Source organism: Chenopodium quinoa, unplaced genomic scaffold (genome assembly GCF_001683475.1).
Source record: "Chenopodium quinoa cultivar QQ74 unplaced genomic scaffold, ASM168347v1, whole genome shotgun sequence".
In the NCBI taxonomy this organism is placed as follows: Eukaryota; Viridiplantae; Streptophyta; class Magnoliopsida; order Caryophyllales; family Amaranthaceae; genus Chenopodium; species Chenopodium quinoa.
This window is the reverse complement of record NW_018744662.1, coordinates 407502-427979: the sequence shown is the minus strand read 5'-3', so window position 1 is coordinate 427979 and position 20478 is coordinate 407502. Positions and strand designations below refer to the sequence as shown.

Below are 20478 nucleotides of genomic sequence, written 5' to 3'. Positions count from 1 at the left end.
CACCCAATTTGTTGCCAATTTTCTCAAGATTAGCAATATTTAGCCTTCCTTTAAGAGGGAGATTATAGATTCTAACCTACATTGGCAAGTGAAAGAGTTGGATATCATAAGGTTTTACCGAGTCTGTCGTCTCCCCAAGAAGAAGCGCATGTTTGTCAAAATGCCAAGGTTGCTCTTCGAGGACTATGTGTTTGTCACGCCAGTGAAAGAATTGGAACATGAAGAGGTTCTTGCCAATATTTGTGATGTCCACACCATACTTAGGTTGCCAGACTCCTTTGATTGTGGAAATAAAAGCATTGGTATTGACATTACGGTTCGTCCAAATCTTCCCAACAAGGGCAAGTTCTACACGAGCGTCTTCATCGTCCTCACCAACATCATCCCAGTCAATTGCATCATTTAAATCAGAATTGGAAGATTCACCTTTGTTTTTTGTCACATCCCCTTCCTTCTCACCAATAGCTAGGATTTGTGATTTTTCGGCCATAATTGAAAAAAAAAACAGAACAAAAGGAAACATAGCAAAGAAACAGGAAACAATTGCAAAATCAACAGGAAAACTCGATCAAAAATCGAGACACACTTTGAAAAACAGGAAAACCTAGCCCCAAGCGACTAGAAGAAACCCTCCCAAGGAAAACCCGGAGGGAAATTTTTTTGTTTGTAATTGTCACGCCTAAATAGATTGGTTCATCACAAAACCTTAAAACCATGAACATTAATGTAAGTGAAACGCTAAACATCGCCCACAAATTACCACATAAAGCCCACAAATATGTTATGATTTGACCATTATGCCCTTTTGCTAAAATTGAGATAATCTCGGTGTGAAAAATGTGGAGCCGTATTGGCTCGTCGGGGGAGACCGGATGGCAGGCCGGAGATGCGGGGGACGCCGGAGGTACGTCGTCGTCGACGGAAAACGAGGTAAGTGACCGCTAAAATTCACGGTTTACCGTCGTAGTGGCTACGACGCCTAGGGTGGACGCCCAAACCGTAGCCTGGACGTCCAAGCCGGACGCCAAAACCACCAGAGTGGCGTCCAGGCTAGACGCCCAGACCACCAAAGTGGCGTCCAGCCCAGACGCCCAGACCACCAGACCGGCGTCGTGGCCAGGCGCCACTCCACTGGGTGAGGCGGCCCTGCCAGGCGCCAGTCCAGTGGGTGTGGCAGCCCTGGCAGACGCCACCTTTAATAATTAATTTTATTTTTTCCTTTTTGATTTTGTTGTTGTTTTTTATTTAATTTTTTTGTGAAAATAAAAAATCGAAAATGATTTTTTAAAAAAATTCGAAATGGGTTTTTTGTAAATTAAATTTGAAAATTCGAAATAGGTTTTTGTAAAATTAAATTTGAAAATTCGAATTGGTATATTTTTAAATTTAGTTTGAAAATTCGAATTGGGGTTTTTAAAAAAATTAAGTTTGATTATATATAATTATGTTTTTTTTGTGTTAATTATGTGGAAATATAGAAATTAAATGTATTATCCGTTAAATGTATTTATTGTAATATATAATTGATGCAGGAATATGGTGGAGACGGAAATGATTACAGTGAGATATTTGGACATGATGGTCCATTCGAAGAAGCTCAACAGGCGATTGATTGGGCAAAACAGGTTGCAATTGCAGCTGGATTTTGCTTGGTAGTAGCAACTCATAAATCTCAACGGGATGGTAGAATGGATCGCATTTTGAGATGTGACCGTTATCGCAAAAGAGAAGAAAGAGATTTTCGTACAGCCACTCGGTTTGACACAAAGCGGAAAGGTTGTGGGTGTGAGTTCAGAGTAAAGGTTCGACAACTACGGAGTCGTGACGGTTGGGAAGTGATAGGTTACTCTAAATGGGGGTATCACAACCATGAGATGATAGTATATGAAGAGGGTCATCGACAACTGAGCGGCTTAAGTCCTGCTGCGAAACTAGTTGTGAAAGAAATGAGTGATGCTCAAGTGAAGCCTGCTAAAATATTAGCATCTGTGTTAGAGAAATTTCCAGAAGACCATCCAAACCGAAGACACATCTACAACGTCAGACAGCAACTCAGGTTTGAACGGTCAGAGGGAAGGAACCCTATACAGCAGCTGCTACACCAGGCACAATCACGTGGTTACCTGTTCTGGTTTGATTCTGATGAAGATACAGCGGAGGTGACTCATCTTTTCCTTGTGCATCCTGATTGTGCTGATATGATCAAGTCTTGGCCATTTGTGATTTTGATCGACTCAACGTACAAGACAAACAAGTACAAGTTCCCTCTGGTTGAGATGGTTGGGATGGCTCCAACGAACCAGAACTTTCTGATTGGTCATGCAATCATCAGGGATGAGACGGCTCCAAGTTATTATTGGGTTTTGGAGAAGCTGAGAAACTACATCGGGCCTAATGTTCATCCAGCAGCCATCGTCAGCGACTGTGAGGGAGGTCTCTTTGCCCCCATAGCAGAGCTGTTTCCCGAATCGAACCACTTATTGTGCACATGGCACATCAACAACTGCGTGAAAGTGAAAGCCTACAACCTTTTCAGGAAGAATTTGGAAATGGCAGAGAGATTGGTGAATGGTAAGTGGCGGAAGATCCTACAGGCTACCACAGAGGAAGCGTATGAGCGAGCATTGGCTAACTTCAGGGATTCGTACCAGTGGTATCCGGCACTGGTGGACTATGTGATGCATCAATGGGTCCCTCATAGGGAAAAGTTTGTCAAATATTGGACAAACCAGGTACTTCATTTTGGGAACACTACAACATGTAGAGTTGAGAGCGCTCATAGAGCTACCAAGGACTGGATTGATTCATCGACCGCTGCTTTGGATACACTGTTCGCTAGACTGAACAAGTCAATTGAAACTCAGAAGAACGACATCAGGAACTCTCTAGAGGACTCCAGACGACGACATGGTACGATGTATAGCCATTTTATATTTAAGATTCTCCATGGTCGTGTGTCGCACTACTGCTTGGGGTTGATTCTCACTGAGCTGAACAGGGTGAGGGACTTGGCTGACGAAGTGTATACTCGGTGTGGGTGTACTATTTCAGTAACTCATGGATTACCTTGCGCATGCACCATTCATCGCGTTATTACAGAAGAAAGGGCGTCGTTACATGTTGATCAGGTCCATTCATTCTGGAGGACGCTTGTTATTGGTGAGCATGCAGACAATCAAACGGCCGACCGTGAACAGGAAGAGTTGGAGCAGTTCCGTTCGATGTACGACCGAGTGTCCTCCAGCCATCCTTCTATTATTCGTGACGCTACTCATGTGCTTCATGACATGTTCCACCCGTCTAACTTAGATTATGAGGAACCCGAAGGAGTTGACCGTCCTCGAGGTCGACAGCGGCGGAACAAGAGTGCGTTTGAGTATATCCGTGGTCTTGGTCGTGGTCGTTCTCGTGGTCGGACATCGTCATCTAGTCGTAGTCAATCTTCATCGTCTGTGAATATGCCCCTGAGAACTGGTACGTTTTGGTTGTTTTTATTGCACATAGTTTTAAAGTGTTACTCCTGTCTTCTTAACTGTCTATAATTAATTATTTGGTGAATAGGAAGAAACGATGTTGATTAGTTTCCCTACAAGGAAAGGATACCTGCGATCATCATGTCGTACGTGGAAGGGTGGAATGATGTAATCGGAGATGGTAACTGCGGATTCCGGGTCGTGGCTGATGTTTTTCAAATGGGCGAAGACAACTACGGTTTGGTGCGTGAGTTGATGTACAGCGAAATTGCCTCTAACCGAAATGTTTATCGTCATGTGTACGAGGATGACTTGGATGGCGCTCTCCGACGTATCCGGTGGGGAGGTGGACCTTGCGGCGAAAATCATTATTTTGACGCGCCCCTAGATCTGTTTGCCGTTGCAAACATTTACAAATGCGCAGTCATGCATTTCGGCCTGGGAGTGCATAGTCAAGCTTATTATCCTTGTACCACGGTTCTCCCTTGGCGGTCGCGTGAGACTGTCACCACACCGGTCAGAGAGCTAGCTATTGCGTTTCTTGGGTCGTCATACAGACATTTCATCCGACTAGACATGTCAACCGATTTTCCGGTGCCACCGATTATACCTCGGTGGTACAACATTCGCACAGCGAGCGTAGAGGGTTGGGATGCGCTATATAATGACGGGATCCACGAATGGAACACCCTAGCTGCATTTTAGTTTTTCTTGTTTACATTCTTTATTTGTAATCTTATTTGTACGTTGCTCTTTTAATGAGAACATTAATATTTTATATTGTATTGCTTACTGCATTCTATATGTTGCATGGGTAAGTTGCGCGGATCCACGAACGGTTATATCAAAATTTAAAAACAGCACTGATAATATGTTTAAGTTGGAAGCTAAAAGAACAATCTAAAATGTTACAATTTTACAACATAATGTCCAACATAATGTTCTATAAATAAAATACAATAACCATCAGTAATCCCTCCTCGACGACGACTCCCACTGCGCAAGGGTCTGTTCCAGACTATCAACAACAGCTCTCCCTGTTGCACTCATGCTGTCCTTCTCAAGAGAGAGTTTCTGAACGTCTTGCATTATCTTTCCCATCCACTGCATACAACAAAAAACAGAAGATGAAATACAATAACAACAAATAAAACTTAAATAAAAGACAACGATAAATATAATAAAAGACATACCGCTTCCGTGGCAGTAGGCGGTGGCACATAATCATCATCGCTGTGGTCGAGATCAGCGATCAACCTCGGGTGCGAATACCGGTTGAACCATTCCATGTAGTAATGGTCACACATGGGAGTAACCCTAGAGGGCGGCCGCTGCAACTCCGCTGTCCATAATCGAGCCACCATCGGAAACTGGTCCCACGTCCCGGTCATGATATCCGGCCATTCCACGACGTACTCCCTCGACGATGCAGGTCGGACCGCCTTCATCGGGCACGCCGGGGGAGGAGGGACAACTTGGACAAATCCAAGTTGGCGAAGACAACGCTGGGGCATGTACGCTTCGACGATGTCACGATACTGAATGAGTCCCGTGTACAGGGTCCTGGGTACCCTAACACTAGGGTTCGGGCCGAAAGGCATCCAGTTCACCTGTACAATTACAACATATAAAATATAATAACATGAATATAATATGTGCAAATAATAAAATGTAGACTCTATAAATAAACGTTACCTCTAAGGGGGACAGCCTGTCCAGCAATAACCGTATCGATCGGAGGCGGTCAACGGACTTCTTCTCCGAGCGCGGACTCCAGGCACAAGCACGCGGCATCCCCTCATCAATAGGAACTGGGTCACGATGTGGTCGCAATGCAGGAAAGTACTCGTATATCCAAGTCTGCAATAGAGTCAGACACCCAGTGATACCTGCCGCGTCAGCCCGACTCGCAAATCCTAGTTGGCGATACAAATACGCCAACGTAGCCGATCCCCAGGAAAACTGGCCTACACTGTCGGGGTCACACGCCTCTACGATGTCGCGTGGCCTGAGCTTGTTTCCGCCGCTCTTATCCGGAAACAAGGTACATCCGAGGAGTAGAAAAACATAAGCACTCAGCTGTGCGTCGGGCGTCCTACGTGCACTCGGGTACAAACACCGCTGCAACACGGATGCGATCTTCACACCTCCGTGTTCCCAAACACCTAGCGCCTCGGTGTACAATGCAGCCCTGTCCACCGCCAACAACTCCGCCAGCGAATCTGCCTGATCCGCATCAGCCACAGCACAAAGTCGTTTACCCTCAACACGAATCCCCAGAATGGCCTCGACGTCATGTAACATGATCGTCATCTCACCGAACGGAAGGTGAAAAGAGTTTGTATCCGGCTGCCATCGCTCAATGAAAGCCGTGATCAGCGTACTGTCAATCTTATCGTGCATGGTGGCAGGAACGTGCTTCACCCCAGTGCCCTCCAGTCGCTCGAACATCTCGCTCTCCGCCGGCCAGGCCTCAGCCCATGTACGCAAAAAACTACAAGTCTTTTCCCGGGTATGACATTTCAACAACCCCGTAACTGAAGGCCTCTCCTGGTCCTCCCAAATACGGGCAGCTATGTGTCCTAGAAAGCTAGGAATCACACTCCCGTCAACAGGCCCACCGGGCACCTCACTCCTAACAACCCAAGAATCATTACCCGCCCTCGACCGTTTCCTGCTTGCCCCAGAGACAGTGGACGCAAATGATGTGCCAGATCTACTAACAAACCTACCACCCCTACCCTTACGCACCTCCACCATATGCGTCTCGTACATGTCATCAACCCTCTGACTGAATGGACCGTAATCATCATACGGTCCACTGCCATCGTCCACATCCTCATCCTCATCTGCGCCCTCCTCCTGCTCCTCCTCCTGGTCACCCTCCTCAGCATCATCATCGTCATCGTCATCCTCATCCCGACGGTGGATCCGTTCTCTACGAACTGAGGCCGAAATACCACGGGATCTGACATGTCTATGCCCCGACCTCTCCACTGAATAACTTCTACTAAGAAGCTCTATATTCTTCCCCCCACCATGACGACCCTACACAAAATTTTAAAATATATAAACATACAAAAATTTATACGATAAATAATCATCATCGCAAATCAAATACACTAAAAACAAACAAATAATAGTAAACAAAATATAAACGTAGAAAAAATACAACGAAATTGAAAAAATTTATAAAAATAAACAACAAAATATAAAAACAATTCAAAATTATATTACAAAAAAAAAAAAAAAAAAAAAATTTAAAAACAATTTTTTAAAAAAATTAAAAAAAAAAAAAAAGGGGGGGGGCGCCCTGGCTGGACGCCCAGCCGGCGGTGGTGGCGCCAGATGCAGACGCCGCCACCAGTTGGCTGGCGTTTGGGCTGGACGCCACAGCCACGGCTGCGGCGCTTAGACTAAACGCCACAACCGTGGCGGTGGCATCCAGCCCAGGCGCCAGCCAACTGGTGGCGGCGTCTGCATCTGGCGCCACCACCGCCGGCTGGGCGTCCAGCCAGGGCGCCCCACCGCGTTCACGGCGGTTTTCCCCTTTTTTTTTTTTTTTTTTTAAACAAAATATACCTTTCCACCTTGGGACATCCTTCCCTCCGCCGCCGCCGCCACTTCCTTGCCTTGCCGCCTCGACATTGCCGTTATTTTGAATTTTTTTTTTTAGAGAGGTTGAAAGAAGATGAGCAATGAGAGTGTGAGTGATGAGAGTGTGAGTGATGAGAGTGTGAGTGTTTTTTTTTTTAAGGTCAAGGGCAATTTTGGGAAACCAAGTGAATTTTGTGGGCTTTATGTAGTAATTTGTGGGCGATGTTTAACAAATCCCTAATGTAATGTATGAGGGGTTATGCTAGAAGAGGTTTTAGTTTCTTCATCTCCCACTTCACTCAACGACCTGTTATAGTCTCTATCCCTTCAACACCTTTACATTTCACTCCTTTTTCCCATTTCAGATTCTGGGTTTCTGGAAAAACCAGGTTTTTATCTGAAAAAACCAGGTTTTCTTCATCATCTCTTCAAGTTATGGGGCTTCAATCAGAGTCTGTTGATGGGGTTTCTTTGGAATGGCCTGCTAAGAAAGTTCGAGACACTTTCATCAAATATTTTGAAGGAAAAAACCATGCTTTCTGGAAATCAAGCCCTGTTGTTCCTGTTAATGATCCTACTTTGCTCTTTGCTAATGCTGGTTTGTGTTCTTTCCTCCTATTATTATTGTTTGTATCTTGAATTTGATTAGTAATTTCAATTTGTCTATTGGGTAATTAGGTTTAATGTGTCTCAATTAATCAATTAAATTAACAAGACGAATAAATCAATCAAATTAACAAAATGAATTAATTAAATATTGGGTTGGTAAGAAAATGGTGGAAGAGGGGAGTTGTTTATAGCAGACAGATAGCTTGAGGACATATGCTGGTTGTCGTCACCATTATCGAATTATATGTTGAGGACATATTCTGGTTGTCGTCGCCGTTATCGGATTATATGTTGAGGACATATGCTGGTTGTTTAGTGCTGATTATAATCTTGCCATTTACAGTAAGGTTCATAGTATCATAATTGTCTGATTGAACAGGTATGAATCAGTTCAAGCCGATTTTTCTGGGGAACGTCGATCCTAACAGTCCTTTGAGCGAATTGAAGCGAGCTTGCAACACTCAAAAGTGTATTCGAGCTGGTGGGAAGCACAATGATCTCGACGATGTTGGGAAGGATACTTACCATCATACATTCTTTGAAATGCTTGGCAATTGGTCCTTTGGTGATTACTTTAAGAAAGAGGCCATTCAATGGGCCTGGGAACTCCTGACCAAGGCAACTATTCAGACTTGATTTTCTATGCTGTTTTAAATTCTATTTGTTAGCATAATGTGAAAAAGGTTTTGACATAATATTGGTAGTAAAATTTTGTGCTCTTGTACTGCTGACAGGTTTATGGCCTTCCTGCTAATCAAATTTATGCTACCTATTTCGGTGGAGATGAGAAAGCAGGACTTGTTGCTGACACGGAGGCCAAGGAGATTTGGCTCAACTACTTGCCTCCTGAGCGTGTGTTACCTTTTGGTTGCAAGGTATCTTTTCATAACTCTTAACAGAATTTTATCTCCGTACTTTTATGAGTTAAACTTAAATTTTGGATGTTGAAGAACAGTTATTAGTTATTACTACATCAAGGTCCAAAAAACCTTTTTCTCTGCACTTATGGAAAGTTCTTTCACGAAGTATCTTGTCCCCTTTTATGATGTTTCTGAGGTTTTGATTCTTGGAATGCTGTACCCACCCAGCTGCTCTTAGCAGTTGTAGATGAATACTCAATTGATTATTAATTAGGCCAACTGCTAGGACCTTTAAACTTTTTATAGTAGTATACAGTGTTTCTATAGTTAAGCTACAGTTCCTACTCGTATCACACTGTGGAAATTGTTGCCTTGTGATAGTAATAGGTGTCAATTTACAACTTAATTGGCTTTGGTTGCTGATTCAATCCTAAAAGGGTCTTGAATTTGGTCAACTGGTAGAATCACCATCTGGTTGCAAAATCCTTTGCCATGCTAGAAAACTACTGTGTGATAAATACGCACATATAATACTTGAGATAAATTATGAGTCCTGGCTTGTCATATGGATCATTTTATTCTTTACACCTACCTATTTAAGGAGAGAATAGATAAGGTAATACATTAATTTTTGTATGCAAAACAATAATCATCAGAGCCTTAATCCTAAAGATAGGTCCAGCTCATGAATTAAGATTTTATCTCCTGTACTCTCTAACCATGATCCTCTCCTTCCATTCCCTTTTGTCTAATTTCATATGCTTCTGGAAAACCAACCTCTTCATGTCCTTCTCAACTCCTTCCATCCTAGTCATCTTTGGTCTTCTTTGGTCTTTTTTGAGATCCTCTTGTTCCTTCCCATCTGACATGCCAAAGATGACTAAATGTTATATGGTGACATGACTGACATCCTGGGATGCTATAAGCTTTAAACTTTACAGCCTGACTAGGGTGGCTACGGCTAGATATCAATTTCCTTATATATTAGTTGAAGGGGGGAAGAAATCCTCTCATCCTTCTTTCATCCTATCCATGTGAAAATCTTGCTTTTGCACAGTTATTAGGAGTTCCGAGAATGTATGATAAGATTTTCTGCAAGCTCTTTTATTAGTCCAAGAAGTATCTCTTCAATTCAAATGACATATTTCCCTGGGAAGTACTGGAAATTTTATCTTTTAAGAGATGTCATCTGAAACTCTCATACAATTTGGGACATTCCTAAATGGAAGCCGTGTCACTTTATCTGCCTCATAATATCAGGTCACCTCACAAATTTATCACATTAATTAAGTTATGTCCTTTAAGAAATTAATGATACCAAAGGAGTAACTAACATTATTTATATACTTGTGCATAATCTTGAAAAGCATGTTATTAGGGAAGGAGAGGTTTGCATTTTTATCTTTTCTGAACTATTTTGTGATTATTTTGAATGCCTTGTATCCGAGCCTTATTAGGCATGTATTTGTTGATTAGTGGGGTTTGCTTTTGTAATTTAGTTCTAATATATGTGGCCGGATGTTTGTATGGAATAGGACAACTTCTGGGAGATGGGCGATACTGGTCCTTGTGGACCTTGTACTGAGATTCACTTCGATAGGATTGGGAATCGTGATGCTGCATCACTGGTTAATAATGATGACCCTACATGTATCGAGATTTGGAATCTTGTATTTATTCAGGTATGCTTTTGTCAAATATATTTTGTGGAGTAGGCCTTGTTTCCTGTCTATTTGATTCTGCAACGAACAAATAATTATACTATGTATACTGTTATTCTAGTTAAAATGTTGAATTTCTTGATCTTTGATATTGATCTGCTACCCATCTTTAGAATTAATACTCCCGTATGCTTTATGACAAAAGAGTTTTTTCATTTTAGAGAATTGTTTCCCAGATATTTTGGTTTGCTGCTAACATATGGATTCTTTTATTTGTGGTAGTTCAACAGAGAAACTGACGGTTCCCTGAAATCCCTTCCTGCAAAACACGTTGATACGGGAATGGGTTTTGAAAGATTGACATCGATTCTTCAGAATAAGATGAGTAATTATGATACTGATGTCTTCATGCCCTTGTTCGATGCTATTCAACAGGTATCATATGACTTAAAGCATTCTTATTGTTTTTTTATTTGTCTGTGTTTGAGAAAAAATTCTCCTGGTATTTGGACATAATATTTCTTTGCCAATGTCTTAGATAAATTTAATTTTCAGACTCGTTATATGGTAGCAAAGTTTTTGATGAGTTCTTTGCTATAATGCTTAGAATCAGATACACGTATGAGACTTGGATACGAATCCAAGAGTCTGTCATACAGAACTCTTAGCTTGAAGATAATGGGACACAGTAAAGTGTCTGGTGTTACAATGGGAGATGAGGGAAAGCATCCTTTTTTATACATGCATGTACAATAATATAATATTTAATCTTTCCACATTTATCAAAATTAGAGCATCACTAATCATTGAGGCCTTTGTCCTTTTTTGTGACAAGGTGACTGCAGTCATGCTTACCACCTTTTAGAGGAATATTAATTTGTTTTGTCATTTAGCTGTGGTCCTTGTTGCCTTTGTTGCTGCTCTTGATCCTGCTCCATAACTTGCTGTTGCTTGTGCCTTTTTGTGTACACCTTCATAGGCTGCTGTACCCGATACATCACAGCCCTTTGGAAGGGCCATCCTAACTCATCCTTGCGGATGATAAGGGAGAGGGAGGGGTTAAAAGAAACCCCCTTCGCCACCAAGAAATCCGCCGCTTGATTAACCTCCCGGTATCTTCACGGCCAGTATAGTTTATTGTTGATTGGCTATAAAACTATTAGTTAAGTATCTTTGTCAACTGATGAATAATTATTCCCCTGCTTTCGACTTCTATTTGTGCTTTCCATGTACAGGGACAGATCTTTCTATAGGGGTCGTCTAAGCCTGACCCCTGATATAAAACCAAAATATGTTGCCTGAAAGAATAATCCTGCTGATCAATAATTGACTGATGATGTACACTGTTATTTATTTATTTTTTTAATTTATTTTAGTTCTTCTTTAATGTTTTTTTTTGGGGGTGGGGTTGGGGAGTATTATTTATGTTGTTCACTAATTAAAAGGATACCATTAGAAGGAAGAAAAAGGAGTGTTACTTATTACTAGAGCTAAGAAATCTGATATATGAATGCCCAATGCTTGCCTACTTAGGTCGTGGGGCTTACATGCATCACTGAATCTGTGACTTTATTGGAAGCATGACCTGCAATTAATTGCTTGATTACCTACTTTTCTAGCTTATGAAACACTATTAAAGTAGATTTTTTTACGTCTATCCTATTTGGCCAAATTTTTTGTTACCTTGATGGTATATGTTGGTCCAGAAGCTACTAAAAGGAGGGGGGGGGGGGTGATGTTAATCCTATTTAGCCAAGAATTGTATTATCACCATGTTATATGCTGGTCCAGAATCTACTTAGGGGGGCAGGGGGAGTGTACATAATAGCAATAGGTCTAGTTCTACTGAAGCTAGTTTAAGCGGGTCTTCTTCATGATTGTTTCTGCATTTTGAAATGCATGGCTGTCCATTGAGTTTTGTTAAATAAGAAGTCTCCTTGCTGTTCGAGTTTGGTCAATGTTTAGACAATTTATTTTAATTGTGGTGTTTGTGATGATTTTTAGTCTCAATTCTGCATGCGTGGGCTGTATTGTAGATTACATCAGCTAATAATATTCTAAGTTGGATATGTCTTAATGCATCGTGAACCAATGGTTTGGATTGAGAAATCAACCTTTTAATTGGCATGCAGGCAACTGGGGCTCGCACTTATTCTGGAAAAGTTGGTGATGATGATGTAGACAAAGTTGATATGGCCTATAGGGTTGTTGCTGATCATATAAGAACTCTCTCTTTTGCAATTGCTGATGGTGCTTGTCCAGGTATAATCTGAAACATGGTCCTAGTGCTCACCTATTTTTAAATTTTGCTGTTACTGTATTTGTTTGAATTCTTATATTTTGAATCTTCATCAGGAAGTGAAAAATGTATTTATTGTAATTATAAAAAGTAGATGACAGCTGATCATAATTCATGAATTTGGGATTAAATTCTTTGGTAATTATTTAGATTCTGTCTTAAACATGCACAATGCAACATGCGTACATGTCGTCTTGTGGTCGTACATGCTATCAAACAGCTGTACTTTGACATTGATTTTTGTTGTAATTTTGAAGTTAAACATCATAGATATATTACATTTGAAAATAAATATATAATTTGTAGGTTAATCTTGTCTGGTTAGGGAATATTGATCTCATATTTGCCTCTTCTAAAGAGAAAATTTAGTAACTATCTCATGTATCATGATTTTGATGATTATTTAAGTAGATTTATTATTTCCTTTATAGGGTCTTCAGAAGTTTTTAAATTGATTCATTATTGTTGGCTTGTTGACTTAGCCCTGAAATTTATGGATCTACAACTACGGTGGATTGGAAGTTATTTTAGTTGGAATCAGAAACTAGCTATGCAAAATTTGATTGTAGTGGTTAGTTGGATATGTAAGGCTTCATATGCTGTTTACATTTCAGAATACAATCATATACTTCGTATTTAGTAGTAGATAGGATTAAGACTCTCATGCTGGGTTCTATTTTGGGTTTTGTGGTTTGAAGAAAAATAGTTGTAATAACATGTATAGACACTTAACTTGATTTAACTTGTAATGCAGGTAATGAGGGTCGTGAATATGTATTAAGGCGCATTCTTCGTCGTGCTGTTCGTTATGGAAATGAAGTACTAAATGCCAAAGAAGGGTTTTTTAATGGGTAAGAAAGAATAACATACTTTTTATTCAATCATTCTTCTAGCTTGAATTATCATTTTCCATATTTTCTTCCTATGAATAATGCTGTATTTTATCCTTAATTCTATTCCTACAAACACATATTATGTGAACACATGATTGGCTGCAGGTTGGTACCTACTCTGGTGAATTTGATGGATGATATTTTCCCGGAGCTGAAGCAGCACGAGAAACATATCAAAGATGTCATTGCAGCTGAGGAGACTAGTTTTGGGAAAACATTGCTTAAGGTGAGAAATACATTTGCTAGCAATGACATGTTTTCTTGGTTTGCAAAGCTATAAGGAGATGGGTAACAACTTATGCGATGAGGATTAATGGGGGTTCATTATTAAATTGCTTATGCTATGCTTAATAACCAAGTGATGGTACATAAATTGGCCAAAGTCTTAAAGGAAATTAGGAACTGTCCTTTTAAAGGAATTTTAAATCCCAGCTTAGATCAGGTCTAGCTGAGTTCTGTAGTAGTTTGTTGGCATTTATGGCTATGCTGTGCTTTAACTCTTACAAATGATGGTCAATATGTAACCAGGGTATTGAAAAATTTAAGAAGGCTGCCCAGGAGGTTGATGGGAAGACATTGACTGGCCAGGTAGAATGCTTTCCTTTGGTATTTGCATATGCTCCTTTTCTACTGTGGGTTTCTTCTGGCATGTGCACTCTTTATTTTTGTGTATGATATTTGAATGAGGTTTTATCTTTTGCTAAATCTACTTTCCTACTAACTTTTTTTTAAAAAAAATAAAAAAATTAGGCTGTATCAGGCACAAAACCATCTGCATTGATCACAAAAGTCGTTTCGTGAGTTCGTGACACTACATCCATGATTTAAAAATCTTATTTATTGTTGTAATCTTAAACACTGACTTCAGTGGGGAGAGAATTGTTGGATTAGCCAACACCTTTTTATCCCTGCTACTAACTGTCACATCGACCGTATAGTATTGATTTTAAATGATAGTAATTCAACTGGTAAATATTCTATTATCTTTTGTCTGCAGCTTTTGTGCAATGAGCCCATAGCTTCACAAGTTGGTAAATAGCTGTTGCATAATAGAGCTGTCAATGATTCCTAAGTTGTGTCTTGCAGGATGCATTTTTATTGTGGGACTCTTATGGCTTTCCATTAGATTTGACCCAGGTACTTGGTGTGATATTTTTACTTACATAAAAATGCAATCTTTCCATTTTGCATTTTTTTGACTCCTAATTCATGTTTCTCTCTAGTTAATGGCAGAGGAAAGAGGTTTAACTGTTGATACTAAAGGTTTTATTGATGCTATGGCGGAAGCAAGGGAAAGATCAAGAAGTGCTCAAAATAAGGTATTTTTTTTTCCTAGTGATCAAAACTGGAGTAACATTGTGTTGGATGGGAAACCTGCTTTTTTGAATTCAAATTTCATGCCTCATGTGCATTGCTGATATATAAATATAATTTTTTTTTTTTTTTTTTTGGGGGGGGGGGGGGTTTGACTGTAAGAAATTTTAGTTTGGGAGAGACAATAGTTATGCAGCTTTCCCTTTGTTGTGATCCCTTGTGGATTATTATGTAAACCTAACTTTCACTTTGATATCCTGTAGCAAGCTGGTGGAGCAATTACGATGGATGCAAATGCGATGGCATTATTATACAACAATCAAGTTCCAACCACTGACGACTCTAGCAAGTACATCTGGTTCAAGGTTAGTATATTCATTGTATTATTCAAGTAGTATTTCTGTTGATGGAAGCTAGGAACTTCGTGGCGTACATCACTTATATAAAGGGGAACTTGATAATGTAGATTTCTCATGCAAATATATGTATTTCAGGATCATGACAGCACCATTCGAGCTGTTTACACTGGATCTGAGTTTTTGGAATCTGCTGAAGCTGGCCAGGAAATTGGTGTTGTACTGGAGTCCACAAGTTTCTATGCTGAGCAAGGTGGTCAGGTATATTACCAGTAAAAATTGGTATTGGTCAAGCATGAATCACTTTCTGTTCTGGTTTTAGTTTACTAATATCTGATTAGTAGGTGTTCGATTTGATCTGAAGTGGCACGCGCATGATCGTTAATCTACTGTTAATCGCTTTATTATCTTCTATTTATATTTACAATGAAGCCAATTAATTCTTCTGTGCACTAACGTACATTTTATTTGTAGAGTACATTGTTATATTGTCTTCTAATCTTCTGTAGCTTTCATTGTCCAGCTACTGGATTTGAGTAGTTGATAAGAAAGTCCATCTGTTTGGATACACTGACAGCTTATCTCATTTATATTGCATGACTTACAGCTTTAAAAGTCAATTGCACTATATGTATACAAACATTGTACTGATGTTCAGGTCTCTAATTTGATCTCTTTTGTTTCAGATCTTTGACACTGGATCAATTGATGGCCCACATGGTAGTTTTAAAGTTTCTAATGTCCAAGCGTTTGGCGGTTTCGTTCTACATATTGGTTCTAGTGAAACTGGTAGATTATCTGTTGGTGATAAAGTCACTTGCAAGGTCATTTATCTATATAATACGCATCCCATTCATTCCTTTGGCCATGCTCTTCTTTTCCTTCTCACTTGTTTTTAATTTGGTTGTACAGGTGGACTATAATAGGCGTCAACTCATTGCCCCCAACCATACCTGTACTCACATGTTAAACTTTGCTCTCAGGGTAGGTTGCATCCTAATTTAACTTGTATTTGTTTGTGGTTGTGTATCCCTGTCTAAATGCTGTACATTTGTGGATTTGCAGGAAGTTCTTGGGACTCATGTTGATCAGAAGGGATCTATTGTCCTTCCTGAGAAATTAAGATATGATTTTTCTCATGGTAATGAATTTTCGTTGTTTTAGTAGGTTGTTTGTCATACTGCTAATTACGTTTTAAGCTGAAAGCCATTGCTTTCCTCAACAGGCAAGCCTGTTCAAAGTGAAGAATTGAGGAAAATAGAAAGCATAGTGAATGAACAAATTAAAGCTGAATTAGATGTATATGCAAAAGAGGCAAAACTTACTGATGCCAAGCGTGTAAATGGTCTTAGAGCTGTATTTGGAGAAGTAAGCTTCTATTCTTTTGAAAGCAACATGTTATATTATTGTTTCTCATTATCAAATACCCAGTGAAAGACTGTGCTAACTGTTTCAGATATACCCTGATCCTGTGAGAATAGTATCAATTGGTAAAAAGGTGGAAGATCTCTTGGCCGATCCAGAAAAAGAAGAGTGGTCACAATACTCTGCTGAACTTTGTGGAGGTATTCTGTCTTCTTGACTTTTTATGTGTTCATTTTCAAAGATTTGAGTTATTTTGTACTAAAAATTGTTTTGTGGACTATGTAGGAACCCATATATCTAATACAAAAGAAGCTAAGGCATTTGCTCTTTTATCTGAGGAGGGAATTGCCAAAGGAATTCGTAGAGTGACTGCTGTTACATCTGACATTGCATTGGAAGCATTTAAATCGGCATGCTCCCTTGAGCAAGAAGTGATTGATGCATCAAACATAGAAGCAAGCCTGCTAGAGAAGGTTAGTTTGAAATATTATTATGTCATTCTTCTAACACTAAATCAATCTTAGCATTCAGTGCTGTTCTTTTTAAATGGTTGTCATCATTTGAGCCTCCTGCTACAGATATCTATGTTTTTGATGAGTGATGATTTATATTCGCTTTTGGTTCAGAAAGTCGCAGCTCTGAGAAGCAGTGTAGATGCAGCATCCATTCCAACAGCCAAGAAAAGTGATATTCGGCTGAAGATTTCCTTGCTTCAGGTATTGTCTTTGTTCTGATTAAGTTTACTAGCTTTTCTTGCTTGTTCTCCAACTCCATGACCTTTTGCATACATATTCATGTTCACGTCCTTTAATTTAGGACCAAGTGCGGAATGCACAGAAAAGATTGGCTGCTGAGAATCGTCAAAAAGTAGTCGAGATTGCCAGTGAGAGGGCAGAGGCTGCTGTTGCAGAGGGGAAGACCTTCTGCATCTCTCGTGTTGATGTTGGTGTAGATGCTTCTGCTGTCAAAATCCTCAAGGAAGCTATACAGGAAGTGATACAGGAGAAGGTTTGTGGCAATTGCGGTTTTGACTGCCTTGTCTTCCCCTTTTCATGGAATAGGTTTCTGTTTTATGGCTTTACTTTGCATTGGGTGCTTACTAACTTTGCTTTGTTGTGGCAAGCAGAAGATACCAATCATGGTCTTTAGTGTGGATGAATCTGCAAATAAGGCTATTGTTTATGCTGGAGTTCCCGGCAAGGACAACAAATGCGAGGGCTTAGAAGTGTCTGAATGGTTAACAGTTGCTTTGGGTCCACTGAAGGGAAAGGGCGGTAAAGGAAAAGGTGGTCTCGCTCAAGGCCAGGTTAGCAACCTTTTCACTAAGTGATGTATGCTTTCTTATTGCAACAACAACAACTACGTATTCCAAGTTTCCAACTAACTAAAAAGATGAAAATAATGAAAAAAAAAAAAATTCATTTGTTTCTGCTGTAGCACATTGTTCATATTAGTTGGGATTTGAGTTATATCATGCATGTGTAGTAACTAGTAAGTAGGATAAGAAAGATCTGTGATTCTGACGTCTGATGTCGTCTAGAGTTCTGATGGAAACGAAACAGGTCAGAGACTTTCCTAGCTTCTGCTTGTTTATTATCTTGCTCTGAACTATTTTGGGACCGGTTGCTCAGGCAAGCATGCTAAGCAGTTGTAACCAGCAATTTTTTATTTTATTATTATTATTATTATTTTTTTTTTTTTTTTTTTTTTTTTTTTGAAGAAAAGTAACCAGCAAAATTAATCAGGAGATATGTCTACAAAATTAAGCTTTGCAAAATTGTTACTTTAGTTCCGTCAAATGTATACGCTCAAATTAAATTATACTGGAGAACAAAAATTCTCATGAAATGTCATTTTTGCTCTTTAGGGTACTGATGCATCAAATGTTGAGGAGGCCATAAAACTGGCAGTCAATTTCGCATCAATGAAGCTGAACTGTTAACTGCATTTTGAGTATTGACAGATCAAACCTTGTGGCTGCCTGTGCAATTCTGATTGCTGTTCCTCGGCCTTTATCCCTCAGCACGTTTTATGAAAATGGGTGATATTGAGCCATTTTTGCGAGAAGGTGGCTTGCAGATTTATTACTTATTTATAGAATTACGATGTCATTTCATATCATATTTATACTAGCTTACAGATTTTCAAGAAAATGTATTTTACCTTTCCATATTGGGATTACTGAAGCTGTTACAATATTTAACCACTAATAGAGAAATGCCATATTTTTGTAGCCTGATGGAACAATTGCTGTTGAATTAGATCTTATCATCCTCCAAGCTCGAGCACTAAAGATGTCATTTGGTAGTAATTTTGTCGAGTTTCAAAAAGAAAGAATGTTCTTTTTGATGGAAAACGGAGTAGTATATTATTATTTCAACTAAAAAAGAATAGATCGGAGAAAGTAGTATATTATTATAAAATTTGTTAGATCTAATGAAGACCTAATCGACTAATCATATGTGTTGACGTGAGAATAATTATTGAATGAAGTCGTGAATCTTGTGATCCATGTTTTATACTAGCTATTTGTGTAATCATATGAGTATTTTCTACACGAGTACGTAATAATATGTCTAGGCAGTAGTTGATCGACTTGAACCAATAATGAGGACTAATAATTAAGGGCGACGGTTTAGATCAATTAATTTTGACACGGAACAAGAAAATCGAAGTAGGGTTGTCTCTACCAAAAATATTTTGCAGAAATAATTAATTAAAAATCAAATCAAGAAATTACTACCGTAAAATAAATGCAATGGCTTTGCGATTAGATTCAATGGCCCATGAATTTATGAAAGACATTACCAAACCTTGAATATATTCACATTATTATTTCTTTGTTTTTTTTGAATAACTATTCACATTATTACAATAATTAACAAAGCTTATAGATTGATATCTTCTTAGAAGATATGAGTGTAAGGCTTAGACTAGACTTCACTTGATCGTGAAAAAGTAGGTTGTTGCTTAAATTAGAGAACTAAGAGATCAAGTTATCTCAAAGAAAGACACAATAATTGGACATGGAATATCTATTTTATGGACTTCAAATATCGATTCAACTCATTCATCATATGTGTATTAGACGAGTCTAACTAGAAATCGAGGACTCAGTAGACCAAAGTTAAGTGTCTACTAGATATATAGTGTTTGAGAGCACACATGTGTTCGGTATTCCTCCTTTCTTTCATGCATGCATGTGTAGACAAACTTGTTGTACAATAATATAAGATATGTATGGTATTGTAAATGTGAGCAACGAACAACAATGCATCGGCTAAGCTAATATAATGGGAAGGGATCATTGTGCGGGCAACCTAAGCTAATTAAGTTTCCCTTGGCTTGTCGGCCTTGATATGGATATGGAGTATTAGCATTGATTAATAGGGTAAATCTTGATTAATTCTATTTTGTACATATTTTTGAAGTCTTTTTAGTTAGTTTCGAATCTAGCTTAATTGTTCTTAGTTGTGTTTATGCAATGCTTTCATGAGTAGGTTTTTTTTTTTTTTTTTTATTTTTTCCCTTCTTCGAGGATAACGAGATTATTTGGGGATTTTAAAAAACTACGCATCTTGATTATAGCTCACGAGCTCTTTGAAAAGGCCGTGTTCGAGATATAAGTCAAAGGAGTCAAGTTTCAACCATCATTTCTTCATCTATTACATATTACTAAAAGCGAAATCATTAAAGACACTTCGCAACATTGTGTTAATTATTTTTCCTCCAATAACACTTGCTAAAAAAAATCCTCTAATAATAGTTGCTTTAAGAAAATTATTACTTTAAGAAAAGATTTTATCTCAATGATTACATTTGCTTTACATAAAATATAAACCAAACTTTCTAAAATTCAATTTATATGTGGCTATCAAAAAAAAAATAAAAAAATAAAAAAATTAATACTTCGTATTATTTTACATGTCACCTTAGAAAAAAAATTCATTTTAAATGATAATTTAACAACCATGGATTTATTGCACGGGGTTTTATCCTATTTAATTATGAAGGCAAAAACTTAGAATTTGAAGTCTAAGAGGAGGCACAC

The 20478-nt window shown here is 38.9% G+C and overlaps 1 protein-coding gene across 1 annotated transcript; it reads left to right on the top strand.

Annotated features, from left to right (window-relative positions):
* Positions 1–378: 378 nt before the first annotated feature.
* On the top strand, positions 379–18674 carry LOC110701884 (alanine--tRNA ligase-like). Its single transcript, XM_021879488.1, has 24 exons — positions 379–726; positions 7313–7668; positions 8059–8297; positions 8414–8554; positions 10075–10221; positions 10483–10635; positions 12333–12462; positions 13254–13350; positions 13498–13618; positions 13921–13980; positions 14479–14529; positions 14616–14711; positions 14970–15071; positions 15201–15323; positions 15749–15886; positions 15975–16046; positions 16128–16203; positions 16288–16430; positions 16519–16627; positions 16713–16900; positions 17054–17143; positions 17244–17435; positions 17554–17733; positions 18295–18674. The coding sequence occupies exons 2-24, from the start codon at positions 7320–7322 to the stop codon at positions 18367–18369; spliced, it is 3072 nt and encodes a 1023-aa protein (XP_021735180.1). The 5' UTR covers positions 379–726; positions 7313–7319; the 3' UTR covers positions 18370–18674.
* The last annotated feature ends 1804 nt before the right edge of the window (positions 18675–20478 follow it).

What these genes read in the sequence shown, in the direction of transcription:
- LOC110701884 (XM_021879488.1), top strand. Translation starts at nt 7,320, where the DNA reads ATGAGGGGTTATGCTAGAAGAGGTTTTAGTTTCTTCATCTCCCACTTC. An exon ending in CCTGGGAACTCCTGACCAAG is followed by an intron (nt 8,298 to 8,413) that starts GCAACTATTCAG and finishes TACTGCTGACAG; the next exon opens with GTTTATGGCCTTCCTGCTAA. An exon ending in GTGGTCTCGCTCAAGGCCAG is followed by an intron (nt 17,734 to 18,294) that starts GTTAGCAACCTT and finishes TTTGCTCTTTAG; the next exon opens with GGTACTGATGCATCAAATGT.